Source organism: Arvicola amphibius, chromosome 10 (assembly GCF_903992535.2).
Source record: "Arvicola amphibius chromosome 10, mArvAmp1.2, whole genome shotgun sequence".
Lineage (NCBI taxonomy): Eukaryota > Metazoa > Chordata > Mammalia > Rodentia > Cricetidae > Arvicola > Arvicola amphibius.
Genome location: NC_052056.1, coordinates 30,379,418 through 30,395,160, shown reverse-complemented (window position 1 = coordinate 30,395,160; position 15,743 = coordinate 30,379,418). Strand labels below are relative to the sequence as shown.

At 39.5% G+C, this 15,743-nt stretch overlaps 1 protein-coding gene across 1 annotated transcript in view; it reads left to right on the top strand.

The window, feature by feature from the left end:
• The first annotated feature begins 223 nt into the window (after positions 1-223).
• Vgll3 (vestigial like family member 3) overlaps positions 224-15,743 on the top strand; it is a 44,153-nt gene continuing 28,633 nt past the window's right edge. Inside the window, exons 1-2 of the mRNA XM_038346729.1 lie at positions 224-349; positions 12,077-12,362. Of these exons, the coding sequence (XP_038202657.1) occupies positions 224-349; positions 12,077-12,362 (412 nt within the window). The remainder of the gene's footprint in view (positions 350-12,076; positions 12,363-15,743) is intronic.

Sequence of the window (15,743 nt, the reverse complement as noted above, 5' to 3'; positions counted from 1 at the left end):
AGGGGCTGAAAATGAAGGTGCCCGCGCATGGGCCGCCGCTGATTGCCAACCCCTCTCGAGCTCGCTCCCGGCGTGGAGCCCGAGGCCGCCGAGGACCCGCCTTCACAGCAGTAGCAGCAGGAACAGCGACGCGGACAGCAACTGCGGCGGCGGTGGCGGTGGCGCCCCTCGCGCCAGCGCGTAAAACCGCGGCGACTCCGGGGCCGCCGCTGGCCCCGCTGCCATGAGTTGTGCGGAGGTGATGTATCACCCCCAGCCGTATGGAGCGCCCCAGTATCTGCCCAACCCTGTGGCAGCTGCAACCTGCCCCACAGCCTGCTATCATCCGGCTCCCCAACCTGGCCAGCAGGTGAGTCACCGGCCGGGCAGCCTTCCGGGGGCGGGGACGAGGGGCACCCGGTATCGGTGTGGGGCTTTAGCCCTGTCCCGCCGGGACCCGAGGCACGGAGGATGCTCTGGGATCTGCGGGGAGCCACAGAAAGAAAAAGATAGAAGGGCAGAACTGCGGGTGTCAGGGCCAGGATGCCCGGAGAGACATTACCTGGCCGGGGGCTTCTTTGAGCTGTGTCACCTGGACTCAGAGGCTGTCGCTCCTAGCTGAGCTGGTCCTTAGGACTCAGTTCTTTGAAGCTCACCAAAGGCATCTGTTTTAGGACTGCGTGAGTAAACTTTTAACCCGACTACTTTGTTTTCTGGGAAAAGGGGAAGTGTACCGCTAAGGTAGCAGAAGTTACCTGAACAGTGAGCTCATGAAATTTTCGTTCTGAGACTTTTAGGGTGGAACTCTGGTCTGATAGAAGACACACTGAGTGTTTCTAGAATTTTTCCGTTGCGTTTCTCACCGGGACTGTGACTTAGATGGCGTGGTTGCCCAAAAGGCTCTTCATTCATTCCCCAACAAAGCACGGGGCTTGTCGGTGTCTATCAGCGGATCTGTGTTTCTCCGTCCAGAGGTAGATTTGAGTATCCGCATTCCCGGGCTCCACCCAGAGAAGACATTTAAATTGTCAGTATAAAGGACCTGGCATCTAGGAGATGATAAGAAAGAGTAGACACTGGAAAACGTGACACCAGGGATCCTTGAGTGGTACTCTACGGCCACATAGCAAGCGCACCAAAATTTAGTAAGCTCTACCCTAAGAACAGTAAACCGTGTGTGTGTGTGTGTGTGTGTGTGTGTGTGTGTGTGTGTGTGTGTGTAAGGAACTGTACTGAAAAAGAGGCCTTCCTGGACTACAGGGATTAGAGTAGGCTTATTTCATTCAGACTTAAAAAAAATAATCTAGATATAGTTAGAAAAATAAGGATTTACAGAATTTATTGACTTGTTTTCATCTCTTAGGGACTGGTTGTTTTATTCTGGCTTTCAGGGTTTGGCCCTTGGAGGAATCTGACCTTTGAATTCCTATTTTTCCTTTTCCTCTGTCTTTTTTTCTACATGTACAGGGCTACTTGTTGAGAAAGAGACTACTACTCTATGTTTAAAATGTAGTGGCTGTTAAATTCAGCTAACTCTGAAAGGGCACAAATTCAGGACTCACCGCTAAAACAGTCCATCTTAATGAAGACCAACAGGAGACATGTGAGAAGAGCCCACTTTCTTGCTAATATTAATTAATTTATTTACTTTAACATTTGACAACTTTACCATTTCAAAGATCTCTGATGGGAGAGATGGACAAGCATTTTTTAAAATTATTTTGTGGTCAAGGGTGACAAATGAAAACATTGGGGCTGCTCACATTTTCTTTGAGATAAACAAAATAGTGCTATTGTAGATTCAAGGGAGGCAAAGAGACTTTGAGTATTACTAACACCCATTGCTCCATCGCTGATGCAGTAGAGGCCCTGAATTATCAGTTGGAATGTGGACGAGCAACAGACCGAGATTTTTTTAAATATCCAGGAAGATAACTTTCTCTTCTGAAAAAGTCAGGAATAGTAGAAGTTGTGAATAAGGTTGCCTCTTATGAAATTATAAAATAAATTCCACTAAAATAGGAGTTTCTAGTAGAGGTCAGCATTGTAATACTCTTTCAGGGGAAAAAAATCAAAGGCTGTTTTAGGCAAATTGAAAGTCAGTAATCATGAGAGCTGGTTTTCACTGAGAACCAGCTCCAAGCACCTTATTTTATTTTGTGATAGCCTTAAGTTTCAACCCCAAATTCCATTCTTTTGCTAAAACTATCAACAAGTTGACAAATGAACTAAAAAGAATAAATCACAAGAAGAGTCTAAACTGTCTGGATTAAGAAGTTACACAATGCCCAGATTCTGCTATAGTCTGAACTTCTATAGACGTCTTTTAAGTAGACGTTTGCTGAGTTTACTGGAAGGGTTTAGTTGAGAGGTGTATATGGGAACTTTCATAATTCTCTGGCTATTTGGCTTATTTGATATTTAAATTCTTCTCCAGCAAACAAACTACTTGACTCTTATTGGCTGATGGACCAGAGAGAGCCGACAGTATCGCTACTGTTCTTTTACTGTTGGAGTTTATTTTGATGACCTATATTTTCTATTGGAAGAAAGAATAAGTCAGGAAATTCTTATCAGCCTGACAACATTTTTAGACTACGCAGTGCGTGGGTGAAGTGGGACTAATATTGACTTGGCCATAATGCAGTCATCTGAGAATACATATTTTGGTTGTTTTTGCATTCCATAAGGTTTTATCATTATTATCCATGAAGGATGTTTTCTCCGTACTTGGGATTTGACCCCTAATAGCAGCTTGCTTGGGAGACAAAAATGAGGACTACAACTCTTACTGCATTAAAACAAAAACAAAACAAAAACAAAAACAAACAACACTTGATTCATTGAAGAGGAAAAAGGAAACAGGAAAAAATGACAGTGTAATCTATAAACCATAATGGTCATTCATGAAGCAAGTGCTGGGAATGAGGATGTTGATATTTTAGGCTACTTGTGCACTGAATTGCCTTTATGTATCCCTTAGTTGCTCTCTCTCTTCAAAACTGGGAATCTAAAGTTCTTGTATGTTGGTTTTTACTCTTTTCTGAAAGGAAAGGGAATCAAATGCAGAGTCTCATCTGCGCTGTACAAGGAGTATAGCACTAAACTACACACACCCTACCTCATTAGTATATCAAAATAGTTAGCTATGATTGATCTTGACCTCGGTAGATTTCCCCTTTCTGAAAACTCCTTTTAGAAGTGTATTTTCCATCCATATGAATTACCATCTTTCCCTCTAAATCAGAAAGCTTTAAGTTTGGGTTTTTTTGAAGTGAACCCATTGTAGGTGTAAGTAGGTAGGAGTTGAGGGTTTTAAAAGCCTAATAATCTGCATATATCTGCTGCACTACAGTGTCTTACTCCAGTTAAACCAATCCAGCCCATCTGCAAATGTCTGAGGATTAAATTTATGATCCTTGGAGTTATTTCCTAGAAACTGTGTGCTGGACTTGAGTCTTCCAGTGAACTTTACAGAGCCGGAACTTTGTGAGCGATTCTGACCAGCCTAGCCCCAGCCTAACCATCTCTCCATAGCCTCCAGACAGCCCTCCTCCATATCTCCCTGGGAGAAGTCTTGACTCAGTCTCTGCACATGCTCTCAGGCTGATGACACTGCAAAACGTGAGCAGAAAGGAATGTGCTTGTATTCTAGCAGTGACAGTAGGAAACAGCACAAAGTTTCGAAATACGTGTCAGGAAAAATTGAGGGCAACAATCTGAAATCATAGATTCCCTTCATACTCAGTGGACTTCTCATCTTAAAGGCAGACAGTCTGTTGTCTAAATCCTCTCCCATATTAAGAATGCTAAATTAGGCTACCCTTAAAGTCTGGCTTTCAGAAGAAGTGACAAACACAGAGAGCAGTAGCTGATTTCCCACCTTTATAGAGATTTTTTTTTTAATGGTCATTTTCAGCTTCCTGTAAGTTAGAACATGGTTACTCTCTTTTCTTCAAGGATAGCAGCTGGGTAAAAATGCTCACAGGACATCTCTTCGAAAAAAGAAAACAGTTTCTTTGGGAGGCAAAACTCCAGTAATGTTTGTAAGGAGGTTTTTCCAGACTCACTGTCTGTCTTCTGCCACCTTGGTTAAGTTACAAAATAACTCTGAGATTCTTTTTCTCACATGGAAAAATCCTAGAGGCTGGGGAGCATGTTGTAAATGGGAAAATTCAGGCCCTTAGGGTTAGAATTCCAGGCTAAAATTTTCATGCTCGTTGGTAACAGAGTCCAGGACCAGTAGATCTCTTTTCTTACCTCCTACCACGTCATGAAATTTCCCATGCATTTCCCCTCTTATTGCACAACAGGTTATTTTTTTGTCTTTAGTACCCCAATCAACTTTTTTTTGATACAGAAGATTAATATGCAGTGGATTTTTTGGCCTTGGGGCTTGATATTCTTTCCAAGTCCTTGGTAGTGTACTTTTGAAAGTTTAGAAATGTCAAAGCCTTTTGCAAATCGTTGTATTTTGCTAATGAGTTTTCCTCTCCATGTTACATACATTTTAAAGAAATTATGTACCCACTTAACATAGGAACTTTGGCTTATTTAAAATAAAATGCAACCAGTGGCATTAACTAGCATGTTAATGTGCCTCCATTTTATTGGCATTCCAACATAGCAATAGATTCATTCAGAGGTAAGAATTCAATTTTAACCTAAATAGCTTCATTACACAGTCAAATTATTTAAGGCTTAGGATTTTTTTTGTAACTGTAAGCAAGGACTTAAGTATATTTGTAAGGATTTATACATGACTTCTTTGAAAAAGAGCAGCCTCTATAATTCCATGATACACAAATTAACTTGACAGCAAAGCCTTAACAGCTTAAGTTGTCTGGAGTTTCATGTTCCTAGTAATTTCCCAGCAAAAAGAAGTCAGAGAGAGAAATAATTAAGCTCTAAAGTAACCAAAGTATTGACAGAGCAAAATGATTCAGAATGGAGATTACAGAGACACCGGAGACCGTGGGATGGAAAGCCACAAAGTTGCACACAGTGAAGATGTATTGACCTAGAAGTCAACCACTAGGTATTGCTAGAAATCTAATAAAACGTATTTGCCCAATATGCAAACCCAGAGTTTGGTAGATTCTCCACAAATCTTGAAGTGGTGCGGGAAGGACTCACATCAAGGGAAGTGGTGTTCAGAGAGGGAGCCCTGCTCCTTTGCCTCACATCTCTTGCCAGTGCTGCAGGTGAGACACTAAACTAACCCTGTTGGACCATCTGTGCACAGAGAATTTTCCAAGAGACAAAAGCAATTATGCACGCGATGCCTAGGGCAGGTCCTGAAGTAAAATTGTCAGGTAGAGGACTGTCATTCCAAAATGAGTTGCTGAGCTGAATCTCATCCCCACAGGGCCTGTTTATAGTGAGTTTCTTTATTTTGAAGTCCCAGAATGCATACTACAAGAAATAGAGTTAATAAAAAAAGAGAGTATTGTCTCTAGAAGACGATTCTTAGTATTGTCATTTCTAGTACTCTGTAGTAGATGATATCCAGCGAAGGTGGTTATTTGGGACAAGACTGTGTTCTGAATTTTTTAAAGCACACCTCTTTAAACAGCTGGTTTTGTGCTTTGACGACTCATTTAGGCAGACCCCCAAAGTGCCTTGAACTACAAGACCCACACAGCTGTTGTTAGATAAACTCATAAATGCCATATTTGTGGACAGTTCAGTGGATTCTAGATTTATGCCAGTAATTTACAAATATAGTCTGAACAGGGGAAACTCAACTATTTTCCACCCGTTTCCCAAAATTAACAGAAAGAGATGATGACCCAAACTCAACAGGTGCCTTTCTTCTTCCATCTATATCATGTGTGCGTGCGTGTGTGTGTGTGTGTGTGTGTGTGTGTGTGTGTGTGTGATTTCCAGATCACTTTTCCTTGAGAGTTGGAGGAGGGCTACAAAGATGTATTCTTTTCTTGTTTATGTGGCTATAGATAAAAGAAGCACCATAGCTAATTCCTGGGAGCTGAGCTAGGTGACAGCTGGAAATAAATGAGGTTTCCATGGTTTGTAGATTTTGTGTTTTGGCTAGTATCCTGTAAAATCAGAAGAGGGAGCCAATATAGGGAAAAAAGTGTGAATATTGTCTAGAGATTCAACATGCTGCTAATTAGAATATACTTTCTAATTAAATGCACTTGTATTATTATGAGACCTGTAGACTAATCAAGTCAGAATTCCCCATCTTCATAGTGGCAGCTAAGGTTCCTCAGGTTCGGTTGCTTGCTCAGACTTGTGGAATTAACTGTTGGTCAAGTTATCTTTGTCCTTTTGGTTTCTAGCGTTGTTTTGCTAAGTGAACCTCCATAGAAAGCTGAAAACAGTTCATAGCTAGCCTAATGTTGTTACCTTGCTTGTCTTATTTTCAAATTTTGGAATACTAGATACTTGCAAAAATGATACAGTTTACCACAGGGATAAACCACAGTGACAGTTTCTGTTGCTTTACTAGCAAGGCTTTTCCAACTATGTGATCAGATGCAGCTCTGGCCCCGGCTGAGCCTTTTATTCTGCATATCCAAGGGTTTGCAAAGTTACTGACACAATGTAAGAATGAATGAACGAACGAACGAATGACAATAATTGTAATAGAGATTATATCCTAAGCCTAGTTAAAAGTTTGTACAAATATAGCAGAAATTTTACATCAGAAACTTCTTTCATTCCAAGTAGTTGCTTTGAGAAAGAACACATTCCCTAGTGATGTGATCACAGTTTAAAATATTTTGGGAATGCAAATTTGGAAATTGCTTCTAAGCCTGTGGCACATTTTTTTGAACATCGTAAAAACTAGAAAATTTTCATTCTTAGAGTGGGTAGGTTAGATTTTTGATAATGGCTAGATTTATTTGGAGCTTTGGAGTCCAACTTCTATCAGGTTGAATAATAATGATTTTGGATTGTTCTTTCCTGCTATTAGAGGATAATTGAAAAAGAAAATAAGCAAATACAACAAACACAGAATCCTGAAGTATGACTGACAGTTCCTTATTGGCTGACTCTGTTCATATTTCCGAAATAGAATTTCCAGAAAAACTGGAAACAAGTATAGCATCAATCTATCCTAAGAGGTGGTCTATATAAAAATAGACATTAATTGTCATCTAGAAAAAAATATATATTAAAGACATTGTATTATTTAGTAACTATATCTCTGATATGTTTTCATATTTGTTAAAATTATTTTTTCTTTAAGGTATCAGGAATCAAACTTAGGGCATCCTGAATCCTAGTCAGTTGCTCTAGTTATATCTCCAGTAAGGCTTACTGATGTTTTTAATTCTAGTTTCTTAATGTTGCAAAAAAAAAAAAAAAACCCTATAGGCTATCCTCGTCAACATGTGATGCCATATTGTTGGCTTCTATTTGTTTCTTCAGTCAGGCTAACTATTTTATAGAAACACTGGCATGATTTCTCAGAACATGCTGTGTGGACAGACAGAAATTGATTCTGACCCCTTGATCTTTACTAGTCAGGCGATTCTAGCTGTGGAAAGAAGTTTTTGCATTTGTAAATTGTGAGTAATCTGAGAAATATTTGCACACTGAGGAACTAAGTAAAACAAAAGATAGATGGGGCCTGAGATAGCTTAGCATCTAAACGTACTTACATTATTACATTATGGCACACATTCATGAGAAAACACACACTTACAAGCAAACACATACATGCACACACTTACACACACAAATGAATAAATCTTGCTTGAAATTTTTGATAAAAATAGAGAAATTCTGTGGCATATTTTCTTTAAACCAGTCAAGCCACATATGCCCTGATATTTCAGCAAATCTCTGAGATATATTTAGAGATCTGTCTTAGAAGTAAATTTTTAAAAAGATAAAGGATCAGTGGGTTGGTCTTATGAAGTGAATGCTTTGGAAGTAGACTAGTCTTTCTTTCTATAGATTCTAATCTTTTTCTTTTCTTTCTTTTAAAACACAAAACACTTAAAGGAGATAGTCAATAGAATTTTATTTTCAAACCCGTTTTCTAAATATCCAGTGATTTCAGTGATTCATTAAAATAGTTTTGTTTCCTTAGGAAGGAACTTTCCACACATGCACAATAAGCATTTGGCATTTTGTGGCTTAAGCCTTGGGGACTTAGTGGTATTTGGCTCCTGACCTGGAAGTCTTTCTCCTGTCAGACAAAATCCTTCCCCTGCACATTCCTGTTGAAGTTTGTTTCTGTGTGCCTGATGGCAGGCTCTGAGGTGATCATTAGGGTTTACACTGCCTAAGCCAACTTTCCTTCCCTTTTCTACCCTTCTTCTTTGTAAGCAAACATCAACTCTGACTTCTAACTCCTTCATTGTTTCACCAAACTGGAATCTTATTACCTGGGGAAAATGATGTCTACTGTGTAGTGGCACTGAAACACTTGTGTATTACCTATACCAACTTGTAGCGTGTATGTGTGTGTGTTTGTGTTACACAAATGTGCATGTGTATGTGTTAGCATGATTGTTGATATACATATGTGTAAGTGGTTGTTTGCATATATGCACTAGTGCATGTGGAAGCCAGATGTTGAATTTGCATGTCTTCCTCCATTTCCCCCACCTAAATAGTGAGGTAGGAGCTGTTGCATGAACCAGAGCTCACGTATTTGGTGTCCGGTAGCTCTAGGCCAGCCAGCTTGCTCCATGATCTTCTGTAAGTGCCTCCCCGGTGCTGGGATTATAGGCGGGTTACTAAGCCTATCCAGCTTTTACATGGGTACTGGGAATCTGAATGCAGCTCTTCAGACTTTCTTGGCAAATGTTTACTCACTGAACCATCTCTCTAGCCACGACTCGTTGTAACCATTCTTTACAATCTTGTAAGAAGAGTACAGATACTTAACAGATATTTGGATATATTATAGGAAGTGACTGCATTTTGAAAAATATACAAACTGGGTGACATTTTGATCTTGATTCTGCATATCTATGTTCTGACCCTTTGAGATTTCATCTCAACCGTAAGATTTATTTATATTTTCCCAACACAAACATGTATCGCTAGGAGAAATGGCATGCGAGAATAAAGACTAAGTGCAAATAGAATATAGCTAACATGCATGTGAGGGCTATGTCTTAAGAAAAGGAATAAGGAATTGGTGCCAGAATGTGGTTGGTATTCAAGTCTGAGAGACTGGGTGGTGTGATGGTAGATATAAGCTGCATGATGTTTTAATGATGTGTTTCTGTTCCTTTCCTGCTGTCCCTTTATTAAAGCACTTATGCACATTCAAGCTTGGTAGTTTTGTTAACTATCAGACCATTTGGACATTTTGAAATTCTTACTTTAACCAGGGATATCTTAGGCTAACTATATATTGAAATGTCCGAATAGTTTCTCTACAGAGTATGAAAGTTTGAGCAAAATATGGAGAGGAAGTCCAGGTAGAATTATAATCATTTGTGTGTCCATTGTTGTTGGTAGACTATAAGCTCACTTTTGATTGAGCTACAAGTATCCACAGTGTCAAAAGGGGCTATTTTGTCATGCATGGTTATATAAGTAGAGACATGTTGTTTATATATGAAATATAAAAATGGACAGAATCGATTAATGAATGTACCGATAAAAGAATGGTTTTTACAAATTAGACTAATGATGGTTCTTTTGACATAAGACTTGGATTATTTCTTACTGCATTGCCTATGGATAAGTACTGGATTTTAAATATTAATTTATTTGTAGTTAGCCATTCCCTAGCTGATAGAAAAAGCTCCCCTGAATTATGCATCATTTACAGAGTTCTGTAACGTTAGATTGAAAAGCTATAATTTAAATCCAGCTGCCAGCAGTTGATCTGGACATGGTTTTCTGATTGCTATCACTTACCACAAAGCATTGTCTTGTTGATGTCATTTCATAGTTTTCCAATATTTTGCTTGAATTTAATTTAATTCATTTAAGAGGTAATTGCCGGTAAACTAGCAGTGCAGCAATTGCTTTTCTTTATTTGGGCAGTTAACGTAATTTTTAAAATAAAGACGTGGGAGAGGCATGTGCACAGCGCACACTCACAAATTCAGACTGTCAAGGACACTGACAGGGGACTTGGTCAGTGAAGTCTGAGCAGAGAAACTGCTCTGTGCGTCAGTTTTCATTTCCTTTAAAAGTGGTATTCCAAATGAGCCAGCCTAGCCAGGACAGAGTTATGCATAGCTATCACCATGTAGGTTTTCAGTAAATGTGCACGCCTCCAGAAAGAGAGCGCTGTGATTTGATCAATAAATCATAGCATTTGTTTAATTTTATAACGAAACTTGAAACTACAAGTCATCTAACTAAATTTCTGCATTGGCATAACCTATCGTAATGTTTTACTTTTGATGTTGTATTTGACCAAACCAGATCATAAGGAATCTAACCAGATAGCGTTACAACTACCTACTCATCAATAAGACACATATACTCACATGGAATAAATTATCTACTCATAGGAAAATACAAACCACATTGATGTGAATTTTCAATTAAAATTCTACATATATTTGTAATTAGGATTTCCCAAATAATGATTAGCCCCTCATTATATACCCTTCTCAGAAACCACCTGGAATAAGAACAATATATTTGTTGTTAGAAGAAAATGATTGCGTAATTGAAGATGCACTTACAATTGGTGGTTATTGGTTTCCAAACTAGTGATTACATGAGAAACATAAAATCTGTTATATGTTGCCAACACATGCAAAACTACTGAGGGTTCTGGAATTATCGGTTTTTGCTATTCATGCTCATTTTGCCAGCATGTAAAATTTCCCCAGAAATAAGAAGAATGATAGGATAAGGTATTAACTTTTGCTGTAGGCTGTGAATATAGAATGATTATGTGGGCACCAGGAATGTATACTTATGCACTGTTTACAGTGAAGTTGTTGGTAATCGTTAGATCATCCATGTGCAGTGAAAATGTTTGGAAAGGATGACAAGCAGGTGTGAGAAGCATAACAACTAGCTACTGAATTTCCATTTAGAAGAACAATATTGATCATAACTACTTGGGGACCTTTTTGTTATAGCAGATATTGTTCCCTTCCCTACCGACATGGTTGTCATGTACATATACAGCTGCTTTCTTATGTATCGTCTTTGTCAGTTATATAAGTTGTGACTCTTGGCAGCTTGCTTAACTTCTCTGTTCCTGACTTTCTTTAAGATGCACACAGCAACACTAACCATGTAATAGGAATGTTAAAATGTTAAATGTTAAAACTCAGGTCATATAGGTGAGGGTTTAGGAAAGGTTCTTGGATAATATATATTAATGATTATACTGTAGGCATGACCAAATGTTGAAATATTCAAAGATACCAAACTCTGCTCCTTTTTATTTGAAGAGTTAATTCTTGCAAGTATTTTGTTTCTATTTTCAGTAAGCCACAATAAACTCTTTCTTCCCCTATGATAATAGTGGTGAGTGGAACATATGAAAAACATGGTCCGTGTAAAATGGATCTTCACACAGACTTACTCCGTCATTTCAGTTTGATTTCTGAGAAATGAGTTCAGTCCATCTGCCAAATCCTTTTATAAGATGGTGCATTCCTGTTTTGATTTTAGTTTATTTCATTTATGAAAAGATTTTTTTCTTCTCCACCCTGTCCCGGACAGTTTGTTCTCACGTCTCCTCCACTGCCCTAAAGTAGAATGTTACCATACATTAAATCTTTAAATGTAAATAAAAATTGAGCATTAAAACGTCTGGAAAGAATCTGTCACTGTTTTTTTTTTTTTAAAGTCATTCATTTATTATAGCTGAGTTTAAAACAAAAGCAAAAGCAAAAGCAAAAAATAAAAATAAAAAAGGAAAAAGCTGCCTGACATGCTGAAATCATACAATTTGATAATAATCCCCTTTCTTTGCCAAATTTGGAATAACAGACTTTTTCTTAGTGTGGGAGGGAGGCAACTGGTTTGGGGAGGGAAAAGATGGAATACAGCAGATGACAGAGAATCAGTTTGCAAACATATGTTAATATTTAGATTCTTTTTTTAAAAAAGTGAAAAGTTAACTAGTTAACGCTTTTCCACAGACTGTCTTTGATACTATGTTTTGTTTATTCTGTCCCAGAAGAAGTTAGCGGTATACAGCAAGATGCAGGACTCTCTGGAAGTCACGCTTCCCAGCAAACAAGAGGAGGATGAGGAGGAGGAGGATGAGGAGGAGGAGGAGGAGAAGGACCAGCCTGCCGAGATGGAGTACCTTAACTCTCGCTGTGTCCTTTTCACTTATTTCCAGGGAGACATTGGGTCAGTAGTGGATGAACACTTCTCAAGAGCTTTGGGCCAAGCCAGCACCTTGCATCCCGAATCTGCCATTTCAAAAAGCAAGATGGGGCTAACCCCCTTATGGCGAGGTAAGAATTCAAGAGCAGATGCCCTTCGGAGCAAGCTGTTTCGCAACTGCCTCTACCAGGCTCCAGCTGGAGGCTTGCCCCTGGAGAACGGATATCCACTTGCTTTTTAATTTTTCAGGACAGCAAGGAATTTCTTTCAGACAAACAGCTGGATCAGTTTTGTCACATGTGGAATGCAGGGTTGGAAAGGATGTACTCACACCCCTTAAATTCCTCATGGAAAAAGCAGGGATACAAGTGGCCCCAGTTTATAGTGGCCAGACGGAGCTCGAAGCTCCTTTCAGAAAGCCGCTGTGGCCCAGTGTGGCTCTCTAAATAATAGGCAAGCCCGAAAACAGCTCTAGAAAACATATTCTTGCTCACTTCACTAGATGTTGTGTGGTGGCATAGCTGAATTCTGATTCGGACCCAGGAACACAGGCTTTGAAAGCTGCCTGTGTTCTCTGTGTGGCTTTTTTTTTCCCTGACTTGTTGTGAACCATTTACAGAGTATGTCCTCTCTTGGCTAGTATGTCAATGACTTAAGCCATTGTTTTACCTCAGTAAAAAAAGGTTTTTTTTAAAAAAAAAAGGTTTCAGACTGACTGGACTCTTCTTTATTTTCTTCTTTGAGGCAAGCACAGTGATCTGCTTACTTCCATGTTCTAGTTTTAAAGTGGGCGAGTGACGTGTTAGAACGGTGATTGTCAAGGCTGGAGAGGAAAAGTAGTGTACACTCTGAAGACAGTTTCAGAGAAATGTGTTAGATACAAATATTTTGTTCCAAACTCACCTGGCTCCAAGAAGTGTCTAGGAAAATGGTTGTAAACTGTGGGCCTCATGAAAGAACCTTTTAGGAAGCAATTTTCTGGCCCCTCTTTCAAGCCCTGAGGAATGGGAAACTGGTGTAGGTGAATTTGTGTTTACCCAGCCCTGGCAGGTGATTAGAAACAGGCTCAAGTTTGGGAATCAGTGACCTGGTGTCCTGGTTTTGAGGACTCTAGAGTAAGAATGTCTGCAGGAAGGTAAAGAGAAACACAGCAACAACTGTCCTGAGTAGTACTTGTGACATACCTTCCACGTCATTGTCCCAGAAATGGCTCTGCTGCTGCAGGAAAGGACCTCAGCTGGCAGCACGGGGCCTTATCTACAGACACACGGTTCCTCTTCCTCCCCATGATACATTTTGTCATTCTCTCCCTTCGGCCTTCCTTCCTCCTGTCCCTCACTCTTCTATTTTCTTTCTCTTCCTTTCCCTCCTTTCTTTTTTCTTTCTTATTTCTCTTCCTTTTTAGCAAATGTATTCAATATGAAGCAGGAATTGTAAGGGGCAACAGAATATGAACTCAAATAATAGAGGCTTGCTAGAGGTCACCCACATGACTCCTGCTTACCTGACAAGTATATGCTGTGAATTTTGCATATGAACAGAGAGCCCTTGAGAGTTCACAATGTTCACAGGAGGAGCCAATATCCTGTTTGATAGCTCAGGAGAAATTATGGGAATTCTTTGAAGAAAATTTTTGTGACTCAGATGGTTTTAGGTAAACAATTTGATGTATCAATAATTAATCACATCAGTACAATTAGTTCTGATAGAGTAATGATACAGTGGGTCCTTCTTTCAGCTACTGGCATTTGTAATGCTGGGATGATCTTGTCTGGAAAGGAGAAAGGATGCCAAATTACCTGAAGCATAAGGTCATCTACAGTGACTAAGCCAGAAGACTTGAGTGTGTGTGTGTAACGACTCTAAAACAATTCAACTGTTCTACGTAGAAATTTAAACAATCAAAGGAAAACTTGGATTCACTCTCTGAATTTTTTTTTTTTTAATTGAGACAGGCTTTGGAGCCTGTCCTGGAACTAGCTGTTGTTGACCAGTCTAACCTCGAATTTACAGAGATCCACCCATCTCTGTCTCCCGAGTGCTGGGATTAAAGGCCTGCACCACCACCCCTGACTAGCTATCTGAACTTTAAAGAGAATGTGAGAAGGGTAGCCGTGTTTTAATAGTATTGGTAACTTTGCCTTGGTATCATCTTAGATTTACCTTCCCATGTGTATGCTGACTTATTAGTTGATTTTGCCACAGATGTTTATTAAGCTTCTACTATGTATTATGTAATTTTCAAGGTACTGGGCTCTATATTTATGGAGTGACTGTTTATTTATTAATTAAAATTTCCACTTCCTCCCACTTTCCTCCCTCTTCCCCCACTCCTCTTCCCCCTTGCTCTCCAGTCCTAAGAGAAGTCAGGGTGCCCTTCCCTGTGGGAAGTCCAAGCCCCCCTCCCATCCAGGTCTAGGAAGGTGTGCATCCAAACAGACTAGGCTCCCCAAAAGCCAGTACATGGAGTAGAATCAAAATCCTGTGTCATTATCATTGGCTTCTCAGTCTGCCCTCATTGTCAGCCACGTTCAGAGAGTCCGGTTTGATCACATGCTTGTTCAGACACAGTCCAACTGGCCCCAGTGAGTTCCCATTAGATCAGTCCCACTGTCTCCGTGGATGGACTCACCCCTCACGGTCCTGACTTCCTTGCTCATGTTCTCCCTCCTTCTGCTCTTCATCTGAGCCTTGGAAGCTCAGTCCAGTGCTCCATTGTGGGTCTCTGTTTCTATCTCCATCTATCGCCAGATGAAGGTTCTATAGTGATATGCAAGATATTCATCAGTGTGGCTATGGAAGACTGTTTTAATAGCAGAGACAAGTAAAAAACAAGGCTATAAAGAGTGACATTTAAGGTGTTACTTTACTAAAAGTGATAATGAACGCCTTCATAAAGATAATTACATTTGAACATAGACCTGAAGGAAATAAGGGCATTCCTCATGTGAATATTTCTGGGAAAAAAATGACCTACACAGAAGGAATGTCCAGCGCAATGGCCCTAAACATGAGTGGAGCTTAGAGTGCTCAATGAGAAGGTAGCATGCTTATGTATGAGGAATATATATCTTTCTGTCTCTCCTCCCACCAAGTCTACAAATAGTGTGTCTCACATTAATTCCCTCAAAACTCAAGGTAATACTTTTATATATGAATATTTTAAGATAAACATAATTCAGTGATTAAATGGTGACATTATATGAATGAAGTTCATACCACATATCAATTATTTAAAAAATCTTCACAGAAGCATCTTTTATTAATTAATCATATGAAGTTTTTGGTACTGTTTCGTCATTCCCTTTTTCATTCTTGCCTTTCTCCCTCTCTCCCTCTCTCCTTCCCTCTCTCCTTTCCTTTCTTCCCTTTTTTTCTACCTTCCTTTCTTCATCTGTATGTTATATGTTTCTCTGACAAGCGTGCCCATGTGTATGCTGATTCACAAGCCTGTGTACCTGCATGTGGAGTCAGAGGTAGTTGATTTTGGGTTCCCTGATTTGATAGATCAA